This window comes from Hesperophylax consimilis, chromosome 3 (assembly GCF_061612785.1).
Source record: "Hesperophylax consimilis isolate HC1 chromosome 3, BYU_Hcon_1.0, whole genome shotgun sequence".
Taxonomy (NCBI): domain Eukaryota; kingdom Metazoa; phylum Arthropoda; class Insecta; order Trichoptera; family Limnephilidae; genus Hesperophylax; species Hesperophylax consimilis.
Window position 1 is genome coordinate 27,556,148 of NC_142838.1, and position 27,199 is coordinate 27,583,346.

At 33.1% G+C, this 27,199-nt stretch overlaps 1 protein-coding gene across 1 annotated transcript in view; it reads left to right on the forward strand.

Moving 5' to 3' along the window:
- Window positions 1–27,199, forward strand: part of LOC149425201 (uncharacterized) — a 138,137-nt gene that overhangs the window by 100,545 nt on the left and 10,393 nt on the right. Inside the window, exons 5-6 of the mRNA XM_089650749.1 lie at window positions 7,393–7,592; window positions 26,632–26,865. Of these exons, the coding sequence (XP_089506875.1) occupies window positions 7,393–7,592; window positions 26,632–26,865 (434 nt within the window). The remainder of the gene's footprint in view (window positions 1–7,392; window positions 7,593–26,631; window positions 26,866–27,199) is intronic.

Here is a 27,199-nt window from a genome sequence, read left to right on the forward strand (position 1 = left end):
CCATGGAACTATATGAGAATGATTAATAGGAGGGCATTCGTGGCCGCCAAGGAACTATATGAGAATGATTAATATGAGGGCATTCGTCGCAAGGAACTATATGAGAATGGTTAATAGGAGGGCATTCGTCGCCGCAAAGGAACTATGTGAGAATGGTTAATAGGAGGGCATTCATCACCGCCAAGAAACTATATGAGAATGATTAATAGGAGGGCATTCGTGGCCGCCAAGGAACTATATGAGAATGATTAATCGGAAAGCATTGGTGGCCGCCAAGGAACTATATGAGAATGATTAATAGGAGGGCATTCGTCGCCGCCAAGGAACTATATGAGAATGATTAATAGGAGGGCATTCGTCGCCGCCAAGTAACTATATGAGAATGATTAATAGGAAGCGTTTAATGAAATAGCATTGTTTTTTGTTATTGCTACCGAAATTATAAAAAACAATGCTATTAAAAATCATATTTTCAAATAAAAAAATAATCGACCATTTTGAAATAAAAAGTTGTTTTAATTTTGGGTTATTAAGCTGTATCACGCTTACATCTCCGTCTTGAGCCAATGTTTCCTACAGCCTTGCAGTATCCATCGTCAAAGGCATAACGTATTTGTAACGTACCAAAAATATAAGTAAGCTTAGAAGTGGATTTTTATAACGTGTGGTCAAGGGTGAAAAATTGTGTATATACCTGCACACAAAGAATAAAGAATAACAAAAGGAGTTGGCGTTTTTCGTGATCCAAAAATTTACAAATTCGACGTTTCTTTCCAATACCTAACCTCTGTTTACGAAATTCAAATGGGATAGAGATTTACGATGTAATGGAGTGTAAATGAGACAGAGCGCTGGGCTGTTGGGCTAAATTGAACATTTGTTTTCATTCAAATTTGAATGAAAGGCACTTCTAGAGTTATTCTTTATTAAATGCCTACATACGACTCATATGGTACGAGTACAAGTAGATATTTTATAAGACAGTGGGACTATGGGATCCTCAATCGGAGAATGTTGTGAGGCTGGAAATAGTAGGAAGGGAAAGGAAATAAGGAAGATAAAGGTTGGGAATTACCTAAATATTCAGATCTGTTCATCGAACACCGCAAAAGCCATTTCAAAATAGACTAGCATTTTAAGCATTTCGATTCTAAATAGGGGTCCTTCACCAAGGCGATACTGAGAGTATAAACCTCTTTGCTGCAAATAAAACTAATATTCTTACTTATTTATTAGTTCGAAGGCGTCATTTCTGTACATATTGTCACTGTGTAAACGTGCACCGAAAAAATATTCGTTAGATCATATTTTGGTCGCCTGCATAGATAAGTAATTATATCTATAATTAAAATAGTTGCAATAATAATAAAATAAGATTGTTTCTGTGAAAAATCCGGTATTTTATCATCGTGAACAAATACTTTCTTCGTTGGCATATTTTAAAGGAGACTGTTCCAAAACGGAGTTGTAACTTTCCTAAGAAATCCAAATTACGTTGTGATGAAAAATTTTAGTTTCGTACGGACTTATTTGCATGATTTTTTAATGTCACTTACGCAGCATAAGTCATTTCGGACTACGTTTCTTAGTGTATAAAAGCAAAAACAATGTTTTTTTGTTATTAGTTTAAGCGTGACCTAGTGGATAAAATGTGCAAATAAATTGTTTCGCATTCACAGCCCCTACCTGCATACTAAAACACTGTTGGAATTTTTAATTAACGGTATTCATTATACACGGTGTCCGGAAACTCGTGGTACAAGCGGAAACCTGGTGAATCTACATCACATGGAGAACCAACAAAAACAATCAGTGTGAGCATTTAAAAATTTTTTTTTTGAGTTAAAAAAACTTTTGGAGCCGAGTCTAAACTAAGTCTAAGTTAACACATTTTAAAATACACTAAACAGCTGATATCAACACCTTCAACGATTTCTGATCTGATCTCATGGTTAATTCGGTAACTTGTCTTTATACTGGAAATATCGAGATTTTTTTATGGGTTACTAAATCATTTATGGGATCACTAAAAGCTTGAGTTTAATCATCGCTTTCTAATTTTAAAGTTAGTATAAACTTAAATGAAATTATTTGAGAAATGAAGAACAAAAACATGGCGTTCTTTTTGCCGACCACAGAGATAAATAAATCAGTACACATACGTCATATGTAGCTTTTTTATGAAATTTTCTGGATAGTTCGAATTAAGAAATGTGATTGGCCTTTAGTAAATCAACTTATTTTATTAGGTGATTGAATAGACGGGAAGATACGTTAAATCGTATTAATAGTACGTGTAATATTTGTATGTCTGGTTAAGTAAATAATTAATCGACGTTTCTGACAAAAATGGCTCTGTGTTGAAGTATTGGAGTGCAGAGCTCTAGATATTGTTTTAATCTTATCAGCATTCGTGTTAAGTGAGTGAAAGTCACAATTCATAGATGTCATGGGTGTAGATATCAAATTATTTTTCGGCCCATTAGTTAATGAAAACATGAGTGCAATTTTAGTAAATCCATGTTAATTGGTACTAGAGTTAAGTAGAGCTCAGGCACGGAGGTTCCATTGAAACTTGAGTTGAACCAATATAACTCTAAGCAAACGTAATAATTATACACAACATTATTTTACCTACTATCTGTATCCCGCCACGCGTTGCTGTAGCTTAGTCGACATATGCAGACAGAGAAACGTGTTGCGAGTTGCTTTTACGTCCAACAGATGGTGCTGTTTTTCAAAAAAGCAATATTTTAATCAGATGACATCTATACACGGTGTCCGGAAACTCGTAGTACAAGCGGGAAACTGGAGAATCTACACCACATGGGGAACCCAAAAAAACATAAAGTTTTTTGATTTGAGCATTTTCCAAAAAAAAATATTTTTCGGCTATTTTAGGGTTAAAGTTTTTTCTGGTGTTTAGGGTTGAATAACAGATGTTTTAACCCTGCAGAGCAGAAATATTTTATGATCACACCGGGTTAAATGAAGGGTGATTTCAAAATAATGCTTCAAATCCGAGTTTCTTCATTTGTTTTACTTTCAAATAGTTTTAATTAGTTGGGTACTTTGATCTTCAGTAATAATTTATAAGAATTTGATTAAAAAAAAAAAAAATAAATAAACTTCAAACTCGATTTACTCGATAACGAAAGCTCAAATAAAAAAAAATATACTACAAAATCGACTCCAAATGTGATGTAGATTCACCAGTTTCCCGCTTGTACTACGAGTTTCCGGACACCCTGTATAATAGAGGTGTATAAAAACAAACCCGTATTCGATCGCAACGTTGTGTCAAAATTTCAAAGCAATCGGCAAAGAACTGTCGGAGATTTAAGATTTCAAACAAACGAGTATTTACATTTTTATTTGTGTAGATAGATAGATTGCTCTTAACCTATTGTTGCTGTTGTTGAGTTTTGAAGCCTTCTCTGGTCTGACTCTTTTAGATTTAAAATAAAATTTGCCAGTATTTTAAAACGTGTAATACATTCTCATATCTGAACGAAAGGAATGCAATCTTTTAAATATAGACAATTGTAAATGTTGTATTGTTTTGAGGGCTATTTTAAAAGGAGGTGTTCAGTTGTGGAATGATTTGCTGGCTAATGTGTTTCCTCCATCTTTTTCTCTCTTGTCTGAGAGAATCTTCAGCATCCTGTGTGGAGTTTTAAAAGATTATAGTACAGATCACGAACATGAGTTCAATGAGTGAATGACAACATGTTATTATGTGAGACTAAAACCTCGATAATATTCATGACTAAAAAAAGTGAGTTTCTCTATTTGTAGCATAAAGCTATTATTTTGAAGAAGTCTAAAAAAAATTTCAGATCAATGTGTTAACGACTCATCTAAAATATCTCATTTCTTTATTCCATACTAACCAATTAATTTAAAAAGGTGATTCAAACATTTTTTTGTTCAGACAAACATCAATTTAAACAATCAATCAATGAATGCTCAATAATAATTGGCTGTGGTTTTTACTCTCACACTATAAACAGAAAAGCAATTAAGGTGAGGGGAAACGGCAGAAAAAAAGTTTCAGACTCTAATCTCTAATGGGAATATGGTATATACAATGGGGGTATGTTGAAGGGCTATTGAGCGTGGGGAAGGAAAGAAGATGGAAATCATGAAGGTTAGGAAGTACCTACTCGACTATTTAGATCTGGTCACCGTTGATAGGTTGGTACTACCCTCACCTTTAAAGAAGTAAAGATTTAATCACTGAAGAAGAAGAATTTAAATCCTTTCACAACACTATATAGGGGAAATTTCTACACTATAATAAGTTAATGATTATGGGCTTTCGAAAAAAAATCTCGTTGGCAAGGTCAAAACAAGGATAACAACGCCAACGGAAACTATTCATTGCTTAGTAATATTTTTACCTTTTAGTGTTCGGCCGAACGTCCTTCCATCTAGCATGCAGTACAATTGATTCCATACGTTTATCTATATTTTAGTTTTCGGTCGAACGTCCTTCCATCTAGCATGCAGTACAATTGATTCCATATGTTTATCTATATTTTAGTGTTCGGTCGAACGTCCTTCTATCTAGCATGCAGTACAATTGATTCCATATGTTTATCTATATTTTAGTTTTCGGTCGAACGTCCTTCCATCTAGCATGCAGTACAATTAATTGCATATGTTTACCTATATTTTAGTGTTCGGTCGAACGTCCTTCTATCTAGCATACAGTACAATTGATTCCATATGTTTATCTATATTTTAGTTTTCGGTCGAACGTCCTTCCATCTAGCATGCAGTACAATTAATTCCATATGTTTATCTATATTTTAGTTTTCGGTCGAACGTCCTTCCATCTAGCATGCAGTACAATTAATTCCATATGTTTATCTATATTTTATGAAGATTGATTTTCTTCCATTATGTTCTCATTCACCTTGAGAGATAACAGTACAGAGTGTGTGAATCATTCAACGTTCGCGTTATGCTAGTAGGTTAAGCCTACTTTAGCTCTGCGTGTTTGTGTAGCGAAGATTTGAAGTGACTACTGACTATCATTATTGGTATTAATAATGTCATGTATTTTAGAAAAAACATGTAAAAGACCTACAATGAGAAAATAAACTACTAGTTTTCAGTCGTTTATCATAACAAGCCTACTAATCAACAAACATTATTTTTTTATTGTAATATATCTTTATTACTACTTTCACCTTCACGAAGAACCAGTGGTTGAACTGTCTGTGCTTAGTTCATAATAATAGTATCTGGACAGAAAGTTTTGTAAAATAACTAGATATTTTACTTAATAGCTGATATTCCTTTTTAATTGTTCATTATTAAAATATTTTTCCGGAAAATAAATACTGTAGGTATTTCAATATTGCACTATGACGAGTTTAGAATTTTCCGGTAAATAAATATTGTTCTTGCTATATGTAAAAAGGGCTACTTGCTTTCAACGTAGTAATCGATTTTACTAATTATTGAAGACGATATTAGCGATTCTCGAGCGCCCCGGCAAGGCAAGGGTTCTGGGTTCGAGTCCTAAATGTGACCGTATCTTTTTCTGATTTTTCTGTTTCAGACTTTTTTTAAGAATCGCTAATATTATCTTCAATAATTAAACATTACAATTTGAGGATTTACTAAAAAGTTATTTAAAAAAAATAAGAATCGATTTTTCTGTCTCCATAATATATATACAGGGAGTTAAGGGATGTAGGTACTTGACTTTCTTTCACCGGTGATGCCTGACATTATTTGAGGTAAAAAATGTAAGCGAAATTTTGGTCTCTGGTGTTATTTTTGATTTCTTTCTACTTAAAACATAAAAAAACAGTAGTTATTGAATAGTTAGGCTCGGGGTGAGGGTTTAGGTGGTTACTCGGCTGAGTGACTAGTAGTGACATGCGGAACAATGTTTTTATTTGGTTTAAAAGATAAAAAAAAACATAAAAGTCAGTGAAATCTAAAATTTGTAGGTTTTTTACTCCAAATAATTTCTGGATTCACAGTTTAAAGTAACTCAAATACGTCCCTTAACACCCTGTTTATATATGTATATATATATATTTGCGGAAATAAATATTTAAATTTAAAAACATACGTTTTTGACTGGCGATTCAAAAAGAAGATGACAATAGTTACCAATTCATCCAAATTTAACTAAATATATTTCCATTATTCTGGACGGTACGTTTTTCAACTCTTCTTATGTAAGGGTGGTGTTCACAAAGCCAATAGGATAATATAACTTACTGATTTAAAATATTGCTAATTTACCAAGGACGGGTTGTTTCAGGTTCTTTTTAGGTTGATTTTCAAGTTCTTTGAAGGTTCTATTCAAGTTCTATTATTTTTATTTTTTATTGTCGAGACATTATTTTACAATATTTCATATTCTAATTCAGTAAAGTTGGCCTCACTGGGTTGTTTACCCGTGCTGAGGCCCCCATTTTATAATATAAGAATTTATACATTAAACAAAAAAAAAACAACATTAAAATAAAGATAAATTTAAACTAAAAACAAAGATTAAAAATTAAAATATAATTATCACACTAAAAGAAAAATATTAAAAGAGAATGGAAATCGGCATTTATAATGATTTATGTGTTTGTGCGTGTTGCGTGTTTTATATATTTTTTTGTGTTGCGTGTATATGTTTTATTCTTTTATGTTATAGAATTTTGGTAATATTGTCTTTTTTGTTCTTTAATCCATTTTTTTTATTTTGTGTTTGAATTTATTTTTATTTTCCTAAATTTTTGTTTCAAGTGGAAGACTGTTGAATGCTTTAATAGCGTGGTATTTATGGTGTCTTTGTCCAAAGGTAGTGTTTACCGTCGGACAAAGTAAGTGTATTATGATATCATTATTGGCCAGTTGCTTCACAAAACTGAAATCACAACAGAACTTGAACGGAATCTTCACAGAACTCGAATATCAACTTTAAAATTTGACAAATTGATCAAATTCTGTGAAAAAACCCGTCCTAAGAATCTCTTCAAATTATTCGTAATCCGGTTAAAAACGGGATTGCAGGCTCCTAACGAATAAATTGATAGGTTTCTTGTTAAACTTTTAGTAAAAGAAGAATTTTTTATAAATATTCATAAAAATCATAATATTTTCGCATTTAATAATTTTATATTATCAAAGCATGGCATATGAAGTTTATCAGGAAACGGCCTGCAATCCCTTTTTTAACTGGATTACGGATAATTTGAAGAGATTATATTATATAATAAAATAAAATATGTATTTTCTATATGTACTTCTCTTATCCTGTAAAATTTTTAAAAAAATCTATGCCTACAGTTTCTAAAAAAATATATACGTACTCGTATATATAATTGCTAAAAGTTAAAATTTCGTTAAAATTGAAAGTAATATTTGTTCCAGACCTCCCTGTGACGAAGACGGAGTCCGCCAGCTCTGCGCACTCCCGCCTGCAGCAGCTCGTGCAGCGGGTCATCGAGGAGGCTCTCCACCTACCTGCTTTCCTGGACTGCAGCGGCATTGACAGGGACGCCCATGGCCGTCTGCCCGAGTTCAGTCCCAACACCTACGAGGATTTACTTGCTACTGCAATACTCAATAAGGTAAGAATCTTATTTCAACTCCACCATTTAGCATCTGTCTGTAAATTTGTTTGGTACGTTCCGGTTCCGGTTCAAGATGTTGGCTTTGTTGAATACTACATTGTTATCCCGCCAGAGTTACTATGATTGAGGTTCTTCCTACTACAAGCAGTCAAATCGGAAAAATCAATAATATGGTACCAAGAATGTTTGAAAAAAGAATTTTCGTTCCGATGAAATTGTATAATTCCTTATTTAATTTTTTTTTAAAAGCTACGTAAAATATTAAAGTTTTATAATTCAGTAGGTTGGCATGTAAGTACCTACTTAAAGTAAATTACTGCCATAAGTAAATCTTATGATTTTAGACGAAATTTTGGTTTATATTTATTAAACTTTTATAAAACTTCCGATTTTATGTCCGGGTTAAATCTTCCCCATAGGAAAAACTAAACCCTTCCACACACTTTTCCACAAATGATCATCTAGTCAATCAACATTATGCAAGTGCATTATATAAGCAAAATAAATACAAAACAATACAAAAACAACACGTCAACCCACCAGAGATCAAATGGGAAAATAATTCACCGACTCCAGATATTTTCATATCAGAGGGTTTGGCTCGGTAGAACTCCTAACAGGGCCTATTAATCCTACTGATCCCTCAGCATAAATATTTAAAAAATCTTTCGTTATCCTACATGTATTCAAAATGACCGACTTTTGCATCTTTATATATAATTTTTTTGACAGATCTAATACGCCTAAATTTTGAATGAGAGAGCTAGTTATAATGCCAGTAGCCGAAATAATAAATGGTCCCAGATCGATCCGATGTCGGCAAGTGAGTTAATTTGCACTTCCATGTTTCCACTTCATTCAAGATGTGAAATTAAAATAGACGTATTTTAAAAAAAATAAATGTTTATTTTACCACGCGTCTTCTGTACAACAGGTGTTGTACTTTGTGGCAGTAAATGTACGTAATCAGAATACAAAAGTTGTTTTTTATAGGGTATATTGTGAGGCTAAAGAGATTGGGTAAGGGGTGGAGATCGAAAAGAGTAAGGTTGGGAATTACCTGCCTATTAAGATCTGGACATATAACACGGCTAAAGCCATTTTTAAAAAAATTATTTTATATATAAATTCCATTTCAAACTTCTTACCTCGTGAAAATGATTTTGTTTTTGTAGCAACAAATTCAACAAAAAAATTAAAATAAAACCGAGGATAAAAAGTTTGCTGTCTATGTAATAAATAAGTATAAATGAAGATCTGCAAGGTCTCTATTTTATCTCACCAAATATTGATACTATCGAATTTGGAGTTGTCTCATTTGATTCAACACGAATGAAAACATACTAAACGTTACCTCACTCGACCTAAACTAACTAATCATCACGCCTTTTCCCCGCAAGGGTAAGCAGAGAGGACGGACCGCCACAGAACTCGGTCTTGGCACACACTTCTTGCCTCATTCACATTCATACATCATCTCATACATACTCTTCTATTATTCTGACTCTTCACATGGCCCGACTCAAGTATCTGATTCACTTGGTCGTGCCATGTCTTCCTCGGACGTTCCCGACTTCTGCTACCATTTACATTTGCATCATATAGTCTTCTTACACTCCTTTCTTCGCTCATTCGCTCTACATGCCCAAACCATCTAAGCGTCCCTTTCATGATCTTACTCATTACGCTTACATCAGCCTTGCACTTTTTGCGGATCTCCACATTTCTCACACGACCATACATGGTTTTACCACACATACGCCTCAGGGATCTCATTTCTACAGCATTCAGTATACTTTCATCCTTTCTCTGCCAGTTCCATGCCTTACTTCCGTACATCAGGGAAGGTACCAGTACTCCATTGTGGACTGCTAGCTTCGCTTCTTTGGACATTGTTTTGTTAGCGCTGGAGTTACCTGCATTTACCCTTCTTTCAATATCTCTGTCAGCCTTCCCATCTCTCGTAAACATACTCTCTAAATATACAAACTCATCCACCTGCTTCAATTATTCCTCATTCACAACTATATTGCACACTGTTTTCGTACTCTCTCTTTCAAACACCATGACTTTAGACTTACTTACATTCATCATTAACTTAATCTTCATGCATTCATAGTTCATCCTAGACACTAGAGACTGTAGATCTTTCATTCTGTTGGAAATCAGCACCGCATCATCAGCAAAACAACAGGCAACATTCTGTCAGATTACTCAAATTCGCGCCCAATCCCACCTCTTTCAATTCTTGCATACAATTATCCATGTATAAATTGAATAACCATGGTGACATTACGCAGCCTTGCTTAACACTTTTTGTGATATCAAACCAACCCGTAAAACCACCTCACTCGATCTAGTTTTTAAATATGTATTTTTTAAATAAATTTCTCCCTCCTCCTCCCACTCCCCCTCCCCCTTAAGGGGAGTTCCACAACTTTTTTGGATGGACTCTGCAGATCTTCATCTTTATTACTCTACCAAGATAAATTTATGCCTAATATTTCATGCATGCACGAATTTTGTCATTTATCACACCCTATTATTTCGGTATTGAGCCAGTTTTAAGCCGCGTGTAAGCCCAGTGTTATACTTGTTTTTCCTTTTGCTGTATCACGTGGCAAGCAAAAGATTAATATTATAAGTCTCGTTATAATTACTTTAAAACTAAGTATGATAAAAACAAACTCACGTGATTATTCCCATTAATCTTACTGACATCACAGCGTAAATACTGCAAATAATCTGCCCACATTAGGGTGAAGTGAATGGAATAACTGCAGAAATGCGAGAGTTGGAAAAACCAGACAACTTTTGCAATGCTGGCTGTGTTTTTTAGATAGGATTTTATATCTAACATCACGTCATTTCACCTCAGGGGTATGCAGAGAGAAGTAGCAGTAAGAAGTAGTCTATCACACAACTCTATCTTGGAATACACTCTTTGCTTCATTCACATTCATACATCGTCTCATACATGATTTTTTGTTATTTAAACATCACCCGACTCAAGATGTGACCCCCTTGATCGTGCCTTGTGTTATTCGGGCGTCGCCAACTTCTTCTGCCATTTACTTCTGTCATAAACATGCGTTCGTTTCTTAATCTTCTCCGTTACGCTTACATCAGCTTTACATTCTTTCCAGACCTCCACATTCTTAACATGGCCATACATGGTTTTACCACACGTACGCCTCAGGTATCTCACTTCTATAGCAGTCAGGCTATTTTATCACTGATTAGAACCAATAGGAATGAATTTCAGTAATCGAACATTTCCAATTACTGAAATTCTTTCTTCTGCAGATAAACGTTTTCATTGCCCTATCTGGGGCCTAGGAGTCGAAAGTCCTTACGTATATTGCCCATATCAGTTTTCTTTGTGATAGATTTTCTCAGTATCACCCCGGTTGCTTGAAATGACTTTAGCCGTTTTCGATGTCCAGATCTTAAAAGGCAGGTAATTCCCAACCTTACTCTTTCTGATCTCCGCCCCTTACCCTATTTCTTCAGCCTCACAATATACCCTATAAAAAACAACTTTTGTATTCTGATTATGTACATTTACTGCCACAAAGTACAACACTTGTTGTAGCCAAGACGCGTGGGAAAATAAACATTATTTATTTTCAATAAGACGTCATTTTCATCTCGCTAATGTGTACAAACGTGTGATTTATTATCATCAATATAAAAAAAAACACGAAAGAGCAGTTTAAGATGTTTTCTCACTGGCAATAGCTTCGTGCAGACAGTCCATACAATACACAACGTATCCCCAAGAAGCAAATCTATATAAAGAATGGTGTCGCGGTATGAGTTTGCGGCGGTTTTATTGTGAGATTGATCAAATTTTGCACACTTGACCTTCAAAACCGAAGGCAGGTCTGGAAGAAACTGTCAACATGAGATTTTGATAAACCACCCCCACCGCTTTTTCCCATCCTTTAAACCAATTTTGATGAAATTTTGCACATTTTTTTTTATTAAAGAAAATTTAAAATTAAAATATTATGAAAGATGAAAACAACTGATTTTGAACTCCGTGTAAAGCCCGGAAAACAAAATAAAATGATTATTAAGAGGAAGCTACAGGCCAAAAATGTGTATACCTTATATCGAAGGTAATAGGCATTAAAATCGCTTGACAAACGGAGTCTAGAAACGTTCGATTTCAAACAAAAAACTGGTTTTTACTTATTTTTAAATAATTTTATAAGAAAGCAAAAAAGTTAATCAAGTGTAACTGTCACAGATAATCTTAGCTATAAAACTGTATTTTTTCAAAGTTGTTTCCTTTATGCGTTCATACATTTCTATTGAAAAAATATTTTTTGTTGTAGTTTGCATTTATATTTTTTATTGAGTAATTTATTTTTTTTATTTGTATTCTACTCAAGCGAAGCGATAGGAAAACCTTCAATTTAAGTAAAGCATATTTGGTTTTCATAGTGTACACCAATTCGTTATAAAGATTAATCAAAATAGTGATTTGGCATTAAGCTTCGCCTTAATGAAAAGGCAAAATAAAGTGTACGAATTCCTTTACGACTTTAATAATATATTCGGACATATCCATCAGTGTTCAACTATTGCATGGTACTTGCTCGCCACACGAAGAAAAATTAGTGTGCCTGATTTATTGACATCCTGTCAAAAACGTGATGGCGAGCCATAGCCTTCCATTCAGAACATATCCGAACACGTGTTCATGCAGCTGCGCTTTTTCTGATAAATAATTTGACGAAATGCTACGGTATTAGAATTTTGTATGAAAACGTGTTCTGACATCCTCATAACACAATCGCCTTTTACTGACTGTTTGTTAGGAAATCTGTCAATTCATTGTCAAAGGCCTTCAGTCCCTTTTTTTTTTTAATTTCAGTAAATTTTCTCCCTGTACTTGTGTAGATTATGCGTCGCTCGTCTCTCGAAGTCTGAAGAAAGCTAATCGGTATTATGGCATAACACTTTATGAAAGCGAAATCTCCGCTTGAGGCGATTCATCTTAACCAAACAATACGGTATTTACACGTAATAAATTATTGGATTCAGTTATCATTAAATGTTACAATCTTTATACTTAGTTTGTGCGCTTAAATCCTTGTAATATTTATTTTAGATAAGAGAAGGTTGTTAGGAAAAATCTTTTAACATTAAACTTAAAAGAAACTCGATAGGTATGTCGTTTTGGACTTTTTATCCAAAGATTAAATAAAATACCTGGTCAGTTTCTTAGTTCGGTGTTCATTTACATCGCATACATCGTCTCATACATATTTTTCTGTCATTCCGACTTTTGACTTGACATGGCTCGACTCAGCAGATATGAATTTTATTCATTTGTTCACGCCTTTTCTTTCTCGGGCGTCCCCGATTTCTTCCACTATTCACTTTCGCATCGGATATTCTCCGTTTTTGTTATTTTTTTACATTAACTCCACACCCTGAGAAAAATTAATATTGCTATTTTACTAAGAATCTTTTCAAATTATTGATAATTATAATCATTACGTTAACAAATGAATTAATAGGTTTCTTGGTAAACTTTTAGTAAAATACGAATATATTATCACAATGTCGGAACACGTGTTCATAAAAAAATCTTAATATTTGAGCATTTCGTCATTATATATTATCAAGGCAAATGCAGGTGCATTAACATTTGTTCCTATATATTAGGTATTTACTAAAAGTTTATAAGGAAACGGCCTGCAATCTCGTTTTTAATCGGATTAACAATAGAGATTCTTAATAAATTAGCAATTGTAATTTTTCTCTGAGCCTATGTCATCTTTCAGAAATGCTGAGAGGAGAGGAAGAAGTAAACCTGAGACTTGAAGATTCCAATGCTGTGGAGTTCCTTACACTCTTTTCTTCGTCCATCCGCTCTGCACGCCTAGCGTCCCTTTCGTTATATTATTCACGCTTACATTCTTTTGTGATTCATCATTTTACAGTAATCAATCTAAAAACCTAATTATTTATTGAAAGCGTTATGAAAACTGAAGACTTGCGATGAACTGTCACGTATTTGACACGGAACTGCAATTTATTAGCAAATGTTTCTCCCGGATATTTTATTTAAAGTAATTTAGGGTACTTGATGTTTTAATTGACAACCGAACAAGAGTCCTAACTGCTTCCAACCGTCTAAAGCCATTGAGACTATTGCTTTACGCTTATATTAACAGACAGACGAAATGAAAAATTGTCAAGTTAATACACTTGCGTTTGCCGGGATTTGAATCTGTGACCTCTGGATTCTTAGTCGAGATTTTGTCTACATTTATTTTATTTATTTTAATATCAACGGTATAAAATATTCCATATACAGTAAATTATAAACAGTGACAACAGAAAATATACAATTAACAGAAACTCTAGATGGATGTAAAAAGTTAGAGATACAAGTACATGCAAAACTTATAGGTAGACTAGGTTAGATTAGTATTGATTGAAATATAAGATAATATAGATACATGATATAATCAATAGCTAAAATGTATGCATTTATTTTCAGGTTTTGGTTGAAAGTAGTTAAGTGCCAATCAAGCTGTTGGTTCACCTTATTGGCTATTTTTATTGACCCAAGTTTCCTCAGTTGCCCCAGGCAGTTCATTTTATATACATATTTATTTGACTTTTTACGTAAGTATGAGTAGACTTACATTTTATTGGTCATGATTTAAAATATATGATATTAAAGCATTTTTGTACCTAGCTTCTGTGAAGTTAAACAAATCCGCTACATCTGCGTACCTATTACAAATTTCATGTAATCTAGGTACAAGCGAGCGTTTGAAATGTTCAGTCTTTAGAATTGTTACAATTAAAGAGGGTTTTAGAATGAGTAGCTCTTATGGGTAAATGAAATTCAATGAGGTTAATTAAATCAAGGCTGATAAATATATAAATATTATAATATGGCAAATTTCAAATAATAGGTAGCTATCATTTTTAACCGGGCTTAAGCTTTCCTAAAGAATGTGTTTCTGACTGCTTTACGACCGATATCAATTGATTATTTAAATAAGAGATAATATCCACAAATTATTATCATTTTATTTTGCGACGTGCAAAACAAGAAATGCACGATTTCATAAGATAAGACATGTTTCAGTCAGGGCTGGATTTGGGAATTAATTTTTATTTTTTTATTTCTAAATGATTACACGATGAACAGTCAAACAATTAAATTTAAAATAAAAACACAAAAAAAGCTAAGCCTGTATGTGGGTATAATAGTACTTATTATCACAAATATATGGTAAGAACAAAAAATAAAATTAGGGTGTACGTTTTCTTCGATGATAAGTAATATAAAATTATTTATTGAAGTATAAAGTCACGATCGTGCAAATAATGTACAGTATACATATCAACGTAGATGGAAAAATAATAAGTAAAGTCACGATCGTGCAAATAATGTTTAGTATGCTAATCAACGTAGATGGGAAAATTATAAGTGAGGTCACGATCGTGCAAATAATATGTAATTTGCTAATCAACGTAGATGGGAAAATAATAAGTAAAGTCACGATCGTGCAAATAATGTATTATATGCATATAAAAAGTAGGTGGAAAAATAATAAGTAAAGTCACGATCGTGCAAATAATAAGCGATATGTTAATCAACGTAGATGGGAAAATAATAAGTAAGGTCACGATCGTGCAAATAATGTATAGAATACTTATCGACGTAGGTGGGAATATATTGAGTGTCACGATAGTGCGAATAATATGTAATAAGCAAATCAACATAGGTGGGAAAATAGATTGATTTTTTTAAAGTTAATACCGCACAATAGAAATATTTGTGGATACAGGCTCTGTTCCCAATTGTCAGGAGCCAGTGGTACTGTGGCGTTATCAATTACCTGGTCCACAAATACGGCGAAAGCCATTTCAAGCAAACGCTTTGGGGCATTATTGAATATATATACCACTCACTGGCCATAGAATCATCGTAGCAACAGTATTATCAGATTATCTTCTAAACCTATCCATTACCCAACCAGTAAATCTATGGATGCTTATTTATTTAAGATTCAATTTAATTGAAAGGCCAACGCATGTTTTATATAATTATTCCGGGTTGCAAAAATAAGTCAGTAATGACTTTGTCAGGTGAAATGGGAAGCCGTAGAGAGCAGTGTCCACCCTCTCCCTCCCACCCCTAACTGTTACGCCGTAGCAGAAAGTTGTATGGCATCACGACAAGAGCATAATGTCACATCCACTAATTGTGCCTAGGGATGAACTAAAATATATTGGTATTATTATTTATTGAATATTGTTCAAATAAAGTTAGAAATTTCATATAACTTCTCTAGACAAACTCGCAGCTTTATTAACTTGAATCAATTCAAAACAATTTACTAAGCAAAATAACAATCTGTAATCAAGTACGGTATTATAGCTTGGGGAGTAATAAACGCTGCCGCCATTGATCCAATCTTGGGACGAAATCTTTAGGAGAATCTATGTTTTGTACATTTTAGCAACTTTACCAAACCCTCTTCAAACACATAACTGTTTTTGACAATGTCCAAACTGCTCGTGATACCAAATAGAACCTAAATATGATATTTCTTACGCAACCAATCATCAGCTAAGACAGATCAAACATCAATTATTTTATTGAATCTTGTTTATAAGGATGTATTTCCAATGTACGATGCTGATTGTCTTATTTTAAATGTAATATTATTTTGTTATGTCTACGCCTGCTCTCAATACAGAATTTCCTATTGAGACAGGCACAGCACATCACCAATACAATATATTAAATAAATAAAAATTTACAATAACAAAACATAATCTCTTACTACTACGTGTTCCGACTTCCTCATAACATATTCGTGCTTTACGGACAGTTTGTTATGAAATTTATCAAATCATTCGTTATAGCGTATAGCCCTCCAGTCCCTTTTTTAACAGGAAAACGAATAATCTGGCCAGATTTTCTAATAAATTAACAATAATATTTTTCATATCTGTAAGTTTTCTCCGTGTGGAGTCCATTTTGTGACAGGTTTAACTTTTTATTTGAGTTTTCGTTTTAGAGTAAGTCCAAAGTTGGAATTTTTTGGCCATTTACTTTGAGTTCCGGACACCGTGTGGGTGTCGTTTAAATTAAGAAACATTAATAAAACAGTGACAAACGGGTCAAACACATACTTTAGAAAGAGTTCAAGTTTAAGCATGTACATATGTACAAGGTTCCGATGGGGTCCATGAGTAAGTCGGTGGAAATGACGTCACGGACAGAAAACGGCTCCTTTGGTGTAGAAAAAAAATATGTTTGTAAAAAGAAAGGCGGCAGAGATCACCGTTCTGCTTCAGGTGAGAGATTTTACAACTCACCCCGAATTGGAAATAACGCAGTCCCGCTGGTCCCAGGAAGTTAGTATTTTTGCATTGTGAACATGAAAATTGAAACTTTCAAGTATTATATTATTAATGATATGGTTCAACACTGTTACTTTCGAAGACAATAATTCGCCCAGTGTCTCTGCCAAGTGCCTTACAGTATAATCAACTACTTTATATTTAAATACTTACTCAATTATGACTTTTGTTATCATTAAAAAATGTTAGAAGATCAATTTAATCTAATTGGCGTTCTTGGAATCTTATCGCATTCATTGTACCTGCAGAAAATTTGCGATAAGGAATAATAAAGATCAGAAGGTAGCCCTGTATCATAGTTCTCCGCAGTGGATACTTGGATTTAGCATTTCCCGTGGCTTTGGATTGAGTTAGCGAGGGTTGTCGGCACTTGTGGTTCAGTGCACTCCGGGTAACCTGACACTCGGGTCTACACAGACCACGGACTTGTCATCAGAGTTTAAAAAAACGCGGAAACATACTTTTTGTAACGTTTTCGCGTGCTCGAATACCCAATATCAGTGAATTTTCGCGAAATTTTAGCGTTATTTATTAAAATTATATTGAAAATCAAGCGGCAACATTATTTTCATATAAATTACTTATTTTGTCGTTTCTTGTTTACATCGCGAGGAAATTGTGAATGCAAATCCATCGAGAGATCGAGAGTTATGTTACACTAACAAAAGTTTATTGACACTTTCCCATCTACTTAACATTTCCATCGTTACAATTAAACTTGCTAATTAATTGCTGACAAAGTGTTTAAAATGAACGGTGATTCGGAAAAAAGTGCCGAGAAAAGTGAAAGAGTAGCAACGGAGAAGGTGAGATTTCTTTTTCATTGTAAACATATTTGACATATTGAAATGATGTATTCTGATTCGCGTCCAAAAGATTGGAAAAATGAACGATTTTTAGGGTATTGCACAGTGTGCGCTTCCCCGTTCTTTAGTTAACGTTTCAGACAATCTTGCTGTATTCATCATCAGGACAGAATGCTGCTATGATACTCTATATTCTACACTGTTTGTGTTCACTGTAAGGTTGTCTGAAATGTTGACTGAATGAGGATAATCCGCAACACGGGTACTAATACTTCTAATCCCAATAATCTTTCATCTGAAATAATGTATCATCTTTAAAATTAAAGAATATGAAATTAACCACTCGAGCGAGTCATATGTATACATTAACCATACTGTTTAATCAAAACTGGTTACAGCGGCTTAAAATAACTTCTTCGCAAGTATAGGAAATGTTTTAGAGAAACGTAAAACACTAACAAGAACAAATAGACCAAACATCAATACATAGACGACACTATAAAACTTTTAATAAAAACAACTACAGAATGAAGAAGAAATTTATAAAATAATTAACACTTTGAAAAACAACATTGCACCTGGATTAGATAAGATAACAACAGATTGCATTAAGAAAAAAAAGAAATATTAAAACCTATAATACACTTAACCAACCTTATTAGTATAATACAAAGCTACTTTCCTAATAAACAACACAAAAAATGAGGGAAAAAATATATTTAACAAACAAAATTAAGATATGGATTAAAGAACAAAAAACGCTATATTACAAAATAAATTTAACTTTCATTTCAACGGTTATCCCACATCTTTAGGTTATTTAAATTTGGCACATTACGGCTAGCCAACACTCAAAACGTTTTTGCAAACTTGGTATTATGCAGAGATGTGCAAAATGGGTACCCAAAACCATTTGAAATGCAAAATGGAAATGGGTCAAAACTTTTCCATTTGAAAATGCTAAATGCAAAATGGTTTTTAGAAAAGCATTTCAAATGCAAAATGCAAAATACCCATTTTCAAAATGCATTGAAAATGCAAAATGGTTTCTCAGGTCAAACAATCAAAATAATTATAGAGTTTTTAAACAATTTTGTCATTTCATAATGGACATCAATGTAGAACAAACATATTACATGATGGTAAATCCAAAAACACTGCGACTACAGATTATGAAACCACAAAAAATTTGCGCGGGACTAATATTGCCAACGTAAAAACGTAAAAACATAGAAACTGCTATCTAACATTTAATATTACAGCGTCATGGCCCCATGTTCAGTATTTGAATCAGTATTTTTTGTAATGGTATCGCTCAATTGTCAGGGCTCCTACCAGGGAGCAACTTGACAAATGTAAATTATCTCTCATAGCGAGGTTGAGGACCGACTGATATTTGGGGCTTATGAAAAAAAGATGAGTGGAGGTAGTAGGAAGAATGTTGCAAAAAAGCATTTAAAATGGAAAATGCATTGAGAAAAGCATTTAAAATGCAAAATGGTTTTTAGAAAAGCATTTAAAATGCAAAATGGAAAATACCCATTTTGCATTTTGCATTTCCATTTGAAATGGATTTATTTGAAATAAGGCACATCTCTGGTATTATGTATATGCCAAATAACTCTGAAGTGGATACAATCTGAAGCCTGATTGATTATGCTTATAAACAATACTAGTAACCGATCCTTTATCATTGATTTAGAGGACGGAATGTTGAATCGGTCCTAATAAAATTGTGTCATTGCAAACATAGCAAAACAATAATAATTACAATAACAGACTGCTCCTATATGTTCCAAAGTCAGCAATTATTTTTTTATAAATTTCGTCCATTCAGAGGCTACACAGACTAGGTAATAATTATAGTTCAATCGATGTTTACCGTCACCACTCAGTGATCAAACTAAAAATCAATTTGTTAGAATATTTGTAACTAATCCACAAAACTTATTTTTTCTTACATATACACTTTATATTTATATAAATTTTTCTATGTTCCATAAAACACTTAAATTAATGTTAAGCTTTGTTCTGTATAATACTCAGTCCGGCATTATAAAGGTTTGCTAAATACTAACATGCTTAACAATAAACATTTCATATTTATTTTACCAACATCAACAATGTTAATAAATATTTCTTTCATAGTACCTTAATTACCTATCTTGTACTCTTATTATTATATATTATTCATTGAACAACTATTTTTTGAAAGTACAACAACTCTCGACGATAGCTAATATTGTATCTGCTTATATTGTCCGTACTCGGCCTATTATGCTATATAATATGCACTCATTATTGTACTCCTGATCAGCTTACCACGTTGTATACATGTAAAAGCCTCCATGGTGTGAATAAATACATAGTATAAATAACTAGATCTAGATTGGTTTTTTTTCTAATCAAGTTTATTCTCAGAACTAGAGAAAATAGCAAACTCCTATCAAATTTCACATTTGGCAATATCACATTGGTGTGTTTGCGATATTAAATTTCATGCAAGTACCATTCGGTTTTTTACTTATCTGGATATCATTTCAATTAAAAAACATGGATCAGTTATATTCAAACTTTTTTTCAATGAATAACCGTGAATTCTCAACTTAAGTCGATGTTGTTTTTTTAAAACCATTTGTTTGTATGAGTCGTATAAAATAGTGATCAGCAGGGTTGGGAACAACGAGGTATAAAACAATGATCAGTGGGATTGGGAACAAGGAGGTATAAAATAACGATCACTAGGGTTGGGAACAACGAGGTATATTTAGCTTTGTTCTGGTTTTATGATTATGTAAGTTGTTTTCCTTTTTCGTCATTGTTGAGATGTTGAACCAAAATATTTTTGGCATGGATTTTTGAGCATGGATCGAATTGAGACGATTACTTATTCAATATTGTATTATAGGTATTTAAAAATAGCTATATTTCTTGATTTTGGTACAATCAATCAAAAAAATATTATATAATATCTAAATGACGTAAATTGATTAATTAGATTGGTGTTTTGTGATGTATTACATCTCCTAGTAGATAATAATATTACCGACATGAATAAAATAAAACGGTATTTATATATTTGTAAAAAGCATTTACTTTGTGGCTCGCCATTATTTATATTGTTAATACATAAATTTATTTCAGACCACTTTAATTTTATTAGACACTACCGGTTTCAGAAGAAGTCTTTTTCCATCTAATATTCTCCTGATGAAGAAAGGGTTCTCCCGAAACCGGTAATGTCTAATAAAATCATAGTGGTTTAAAAGAAATTAAAAATATTTATCTATTTAACTGTCTCTCGTGAGCCAAAAAAACAGTGGCAGAGTTGAGATACGAAATCAGAATAATTTTCTAACCAGGCAATTTCTCTACCAATTGAACTACTGAACCAAAAAATAACGTAACGGTGATTCAAAGAATGATTCGTGCAATGGTTTAAAATCAAAGTGAAAGGAAAGGGTTGGAAGTCACTAAATGTTAACATCTTCTACTAAATAATATAGATAAAGCTATTTCAAGCCACGCGAACGTTTCAATTCTGAAAATCGTCTTTTGTATAGATACAATATGGGTAGGTTATTAACTACTAGTAATAATGATAGTATTCATTTGACCTTGAGTCGAAGATCTTACCGCTCCGCCACGGTGGTTTTCGAAAGGTAAAGCATTTGATTAAATAACAAAAATAAAACATTCTCGACCGACCTATTATACAAAGAATCTAAATTATTTAGCATTCGTAAATTATTTATATTACAAACTATGAAATATTTATTTAAAAACAAAAATAATTTCAAAATAAATGAAAACAGAATGAGCAAAAGAACAAATAATATATTTTACACCCCCCAAACAAATACTAAATTAATGCAGACACATAGCAGTTTCATTGGTCCTCGTACATTTAACCTTCTACCACTACAAACTAGTAAAATTATGGCTGAATGACGCAGATATTGAAACGCTTTTTATATAAATTTATTGATCCTTTCTACAACTCACTTGCTGAAACTTTATAAACTATTGTACATAATGTTTTCTCTTTACTTTTATAATAACTATAAACAAAAAAAAACTTTTTCAACTTATATATATTATACTTAGGTACTTGAAATGTAGTAATGGTTTTATATTACCCACACTCAGGCAGTGCCTTCGTGGGTTTTCATTTCTTGTGTATACAATTTGGTAATATATATTATGTTATTATTTACTGTCTATTAATATGTATAGTATATGTGAAGAAATGAAAATAAATAAAGTAAAAAAAAAAAAATGTGAGCATCACCTGTTTTTAAATATTACCTACTACTGACGGTACCCAGCGTTGCTCGGGGTTGTGAATGATTTGGAGTAAAGTTTTGTGGTTGTGAATTCTAGGATAAACATCAACTTTACTGTACCCTCTACAAATATAATATGCATGTTTTATATATAAACCTTTCGGAATAAATTATCTAAATTATAGTGAAAACCTTCTCAAAATTTGTTGTGTATTTTAGAAGAACTAAGCGCACAAACAGATAGGCGCGGATAGCGATTTTATTTTATACTATTTAGAGATTAGAGATAATGCTTGCTACCGATGCGTTATCGATGTAAGTATCTACCTAAAGAATATTTGTTACCTACAATCAATCATTATTTATTATGTATCTAGCTACAAGTGTGCATAAATAAATTGAATTCCTTATCATTACATTCCAAAAGTCTGACGACATATGTTTGTGTATAAATAACATATTATCAAAAAATTTCTCTTTTAATTTTCACTGAAATTAGAATATTATTTCTAGAAACGTTTTTCAATTGTATTTGTATACCTGTAAACCGCGGCAAACTAGTAGAATAATTCGCAGTGCAACCTAGAACATTCGAGAATTTCAGTATGAGCATCGCACCTGAAACCTACTAGAATAACGACGAAGGCAATTTGGTGACAATCGTATCGTTCTTTAATGCCTGTCTTCATTGGTGATTCGTTCACAGTCTAAAGTGTCAGCTACACTACTCGCTTCGACGCTTCGACGAAGTCTTCGACGAAGTTAGCCGAAGTTCGAAGTGCGTGCCCACACACTCGTGCAACTTCGCGAGTAACGCTTCGAGTCCTTTGACTCGGGCGCATTTACCGACAACAATCGGAAGTCGGGCGAAGCGAAGCGAAGTTGCCCGAAGCGAAGTGAAGTTCGTGCCCACACTATCGTATTCGGTCAACTTCGATCAACTTCGCGAGTAGTGTAGCTGGGCTTTATTATTTTTATCTGCCAGCAAAATTGACCATGGTAGAAGGTAAAGGCATTACCACATAAGAGACAATTAAAAAAATTGTTAGTTTGTCTTCAATAATTTATTTTATGAAACAAATTTTAAATAATTGCCCAAGATCATCTTTAAAAATAAACAATATTTTTACAGATATGGAAAAAAACAATTGTTTTTACGTAATTAATTAATGAAATAATCTTGAACGAAACTTTAAATAGTTGTTCTTCGAATTAGTTTAACGCCCGCCCTTGGTCCCCTCTTACCCCGCAAATGCCCAAAGATTCTGGGTGCGCAGCTACGTTTATCAATTATTAGATATATAATAATAGAATTTAAAATAATTATTTTCCCATAATCAGTAGGTACTTATAGAAATAGATACCTACATAATCCGATTAAATTTAGACTCGCGTTTTAGGTATGTTTACATTTAGTAATGTCCACATTAATATACTATATGTTTTTCACTTATTTTTTATAAGGCTAACTGTAAAAAGGTAGGATGTACCTTTAAGCTAAACCCTTAACTTCGCTCACTTATTTTTAGATTTAAAGTACTTAGATACCTTAGGTATGTTACGTTGTTGTATTTATGTTGAAATTTTCTTAAACTTCTCAGGAACGACTTATGTATATATGTTTTAAGACATAAATATCTACAATAAATAACTAATGGCTTCTCAAATTCCCTTCATAGTTAGCAAATAAATATAGGTTCTTATCAGGTATTACGTATCACATTTGACTTAAGTTCGAAGTGTAGGTTTATTATTTTATCAAAAGGAAGGTAGGTATTTACCCTATTTACGTGAAAAAATAATATACACTCGCAATCTTTCACCATATATTTAGTATTTTCCGAGGTGCTTTGTTCAGGATTTTTTTTATGAAAGGCCATTGTTTTGTTTAGCGGATCGCATTGATAGGCAATAAAAGAAACAGGATTTTTTTTTAGTACTCCCCTATAGTGCAACAAAATAAAAGTTATTTATTTCTCTAAACTTTGTACATGGATGCATGGTTTCCAAGTATTTAAATAATACAAACACGTGATAGATCATCTATAATCTATAAGTAAATCTTTGTAGTCTTCGGGAAACGTTTACACTTCTGCTGATCTTCTGTTTTCCTCTAGTGTATCTTGTCTGCTGTCTGCTGTCTGTTAAGACTAAGTACTGCCAGATGCATGCCAGGAACCGCTGTTTCTTTATATAAATTCTTAATCAAAAAGCCTACCTACTTAAGACATTTAATATGGTTTTTATAACCTTTAGAAAAAGTATTTATAGTTTAAAAATATGTTTACATATAATACCCCTGAAATATTGTTTTTAATTTTTGAGATATGGCATTACTGCTGAGGCCGATGTTTTTGCCTTCGTTCTATCCAGCTACCAGAATCCTAAAATTCCTGCATCCGGCAGGATTATTAAAGAGACGCCTTCTTCCATTCTTGCTGCGTTTCCTTTTCAATGAAACGATAAACTCCGACAGTAAATTCAAGCTTTGGACAAAGACACTACCAATACCATGCTATAAAAGCTTTCAACAGTGTAAAACTTGAAATTAAAATTGAGGAAAATAAAAATAAATTCACACACAAAATTACAAAATGGATTAAAGAACAAAAAAGACAATATTACCAAAATTTCATAGCATAAAATAAAAATAAAACCTACACGTAACACACAAAACCAATATAAACACATATCACTCACAAACACACAAAATTATTTTCATTGTATTATTTTTTAATTTTTTTTTAACTTCCGATTTAGTTGTCCGGGTTAAATCTTTCCCAAAGGAAAAACTTAACCCTTCCACTCACTTTTACACAAATGATCATCTAGTCAATCAACATTATTTAAGTGCATTATATAAGCAAAATAAATACAAAACAATACAAGAACAACACGTCAATTCACCAGAGATCAAATGGGAAAATAATTCACCGACTCCAGATATTTTCATATCAGAGGGTTCGGCTCGGTAGAACTTCTAACAGGGCCTATAAATCCTACTGATCCCTCAACATAAATATTTAAAAAATCTTTTGTTATCCTACATGTATTCAAAATGACCGACTTTTGCATCTTTATATATAATTTTTTTGATAGATCTAATACGCCTAAATTTTTAATTAGAGAGCTAGGTATAATGCCAGTAGCCGAAATAACGAATGGTAATATTTTTATAGCCTGAGAATGCCAAATTCTTTTTATTTCATGTCCTAAATCTGTGTATTTTCTTATTTTTTCACTAACAGATATTTGAATATTACAGGAATTTGGAATAGCGACATCAATGATATAAGTTATTTTTTTAATTTTGTCATGTAAAACTATATCGGGTCTATTATGACTAATCGCTCGGTCTGTTAGTATAGTTTTATCATAATATATTTTATAAAATTCGTTTTCTAAAAATGAATTTGGTTCGTATTCATAATATGGTACTGCATTACGGCAGTCAATCAAGTTATGTTTAATTACCAAATTTTGGTGAATTATTTTTAAAACTTGATTGTGCCTAAATGTATACTCGGACGGTGCTAATATAGAACATCCCGATATAATATGTTCTATAGTTTCCGGAAAAGCCAAACATTTTCTACACAAATCATCAATTTGATTTGTATCTTTGATTATATGCTTTCTATAATTTTTAGTATTAATGACTCTATCCTGAATGGCAAGCATAAATCCTTCTATTTCTGTGCTCAACTCTCCAATACTCAACCATTTGTTTGACGAAATTTTGTCAATATACGTTTGGTTGAGATAATTGAAGTGTTTTGCGTGTAAAATTTTGTTTGACCAGGAATCTAATAATTCCTGGTTGGGATTTATAAAAATGTTGGCATTCTCATCGTATAAATTTAAAGGTGTAATATTTCTATCGGCCTTGCAAATTATTTTGTGCATTTCTGAGCTATGAGCTTTCCTATGGAAAAAAGTTCTTAGCATTTCTACCTGATTATTAAATGTATTATTATTTATTTCGTATTTTTAATTTTAAATGTATTATTTTATTTTTAAATGTATTATTTTCTTTTTAAATGTATTATTTTATCTTTAAATAATATGTAGATTATATTTTCATATTATAAAATGAAGGCCTCAGCACGGGCAAGCCACCCAGTGAGGCCTACATTACTGGAAAACATAAATTGTAAAAAATAATGTACCAAATAAAATAAAAATAAAATAAAATGGAGCAGGAAATTTGAAAAATCTCATATATATTTTATTGTATTCGAGTTTTATTATCATTCTTTAGACAAATAATATAGGTCCCAATACTCCCAATGGTCGAGTTGTTTTAGGTTTTGGCCTGTCTCGATAAAACGAGAGATCCTGGGTTCAATTCCTAGTTGTGACCGTTATCTTTTTATTTTTCTGTTTCATTATCTTCTTCTTCAATGATATATTATATGTATTTATACGATTTAGGTTCCTTTAATAAAATTATAAATCTTGTATGTGGTGTGCAAAAAAGTAATAGAGAGCGTAGAATATCACATTAAACACTCTTCTTGTTAATTCCAGGTGATCGATCGCTACCAGCATGACCTGAAGCGCAGTGCGGGCGCTAGCAGCAGTGGCGTGCACTCGGGCAGTTCCAGCCCCGATGGCGGGGGCTCGGGCCCTGGACGCCGTCGCAGCCGCACGCGCCCCCGCAGCCGTGACAGCTCGCCGGAACAGTCCAGTCTGGAACCGGCCTCGCACGATGACTACGCGCACTCTGATTCAAGCGGTCGGGCCACTGACGGGACTGCTGTGGTGAGTTGCTTGATGGCTGGGGGTCTAACGTGAACCTCAAAGGCTTTCTAGGTCCATAGGTTAGAAGGCGATGAGTGTTCAGAAATATATCATATATGGGGATCTTGCGTGGAGGGGATCTTGCGTGGAGGGGATCTTGGAGGGAGGGTGTCCAGGAGTTAGAAATATACCCCTCCCACTGCGGTGCAAAGCGATGGGATGAGAGACCAATTAGGGTTGAGGTCAAAGGGTCTCCCAAAACCAGCTTCTCCCGATTTGTCACACCAGGTGGTGTGCCGGCGCTTCCTGAACACACCTCCCGCGATGAACTCCTGCTAAATCACTAAACGTAACG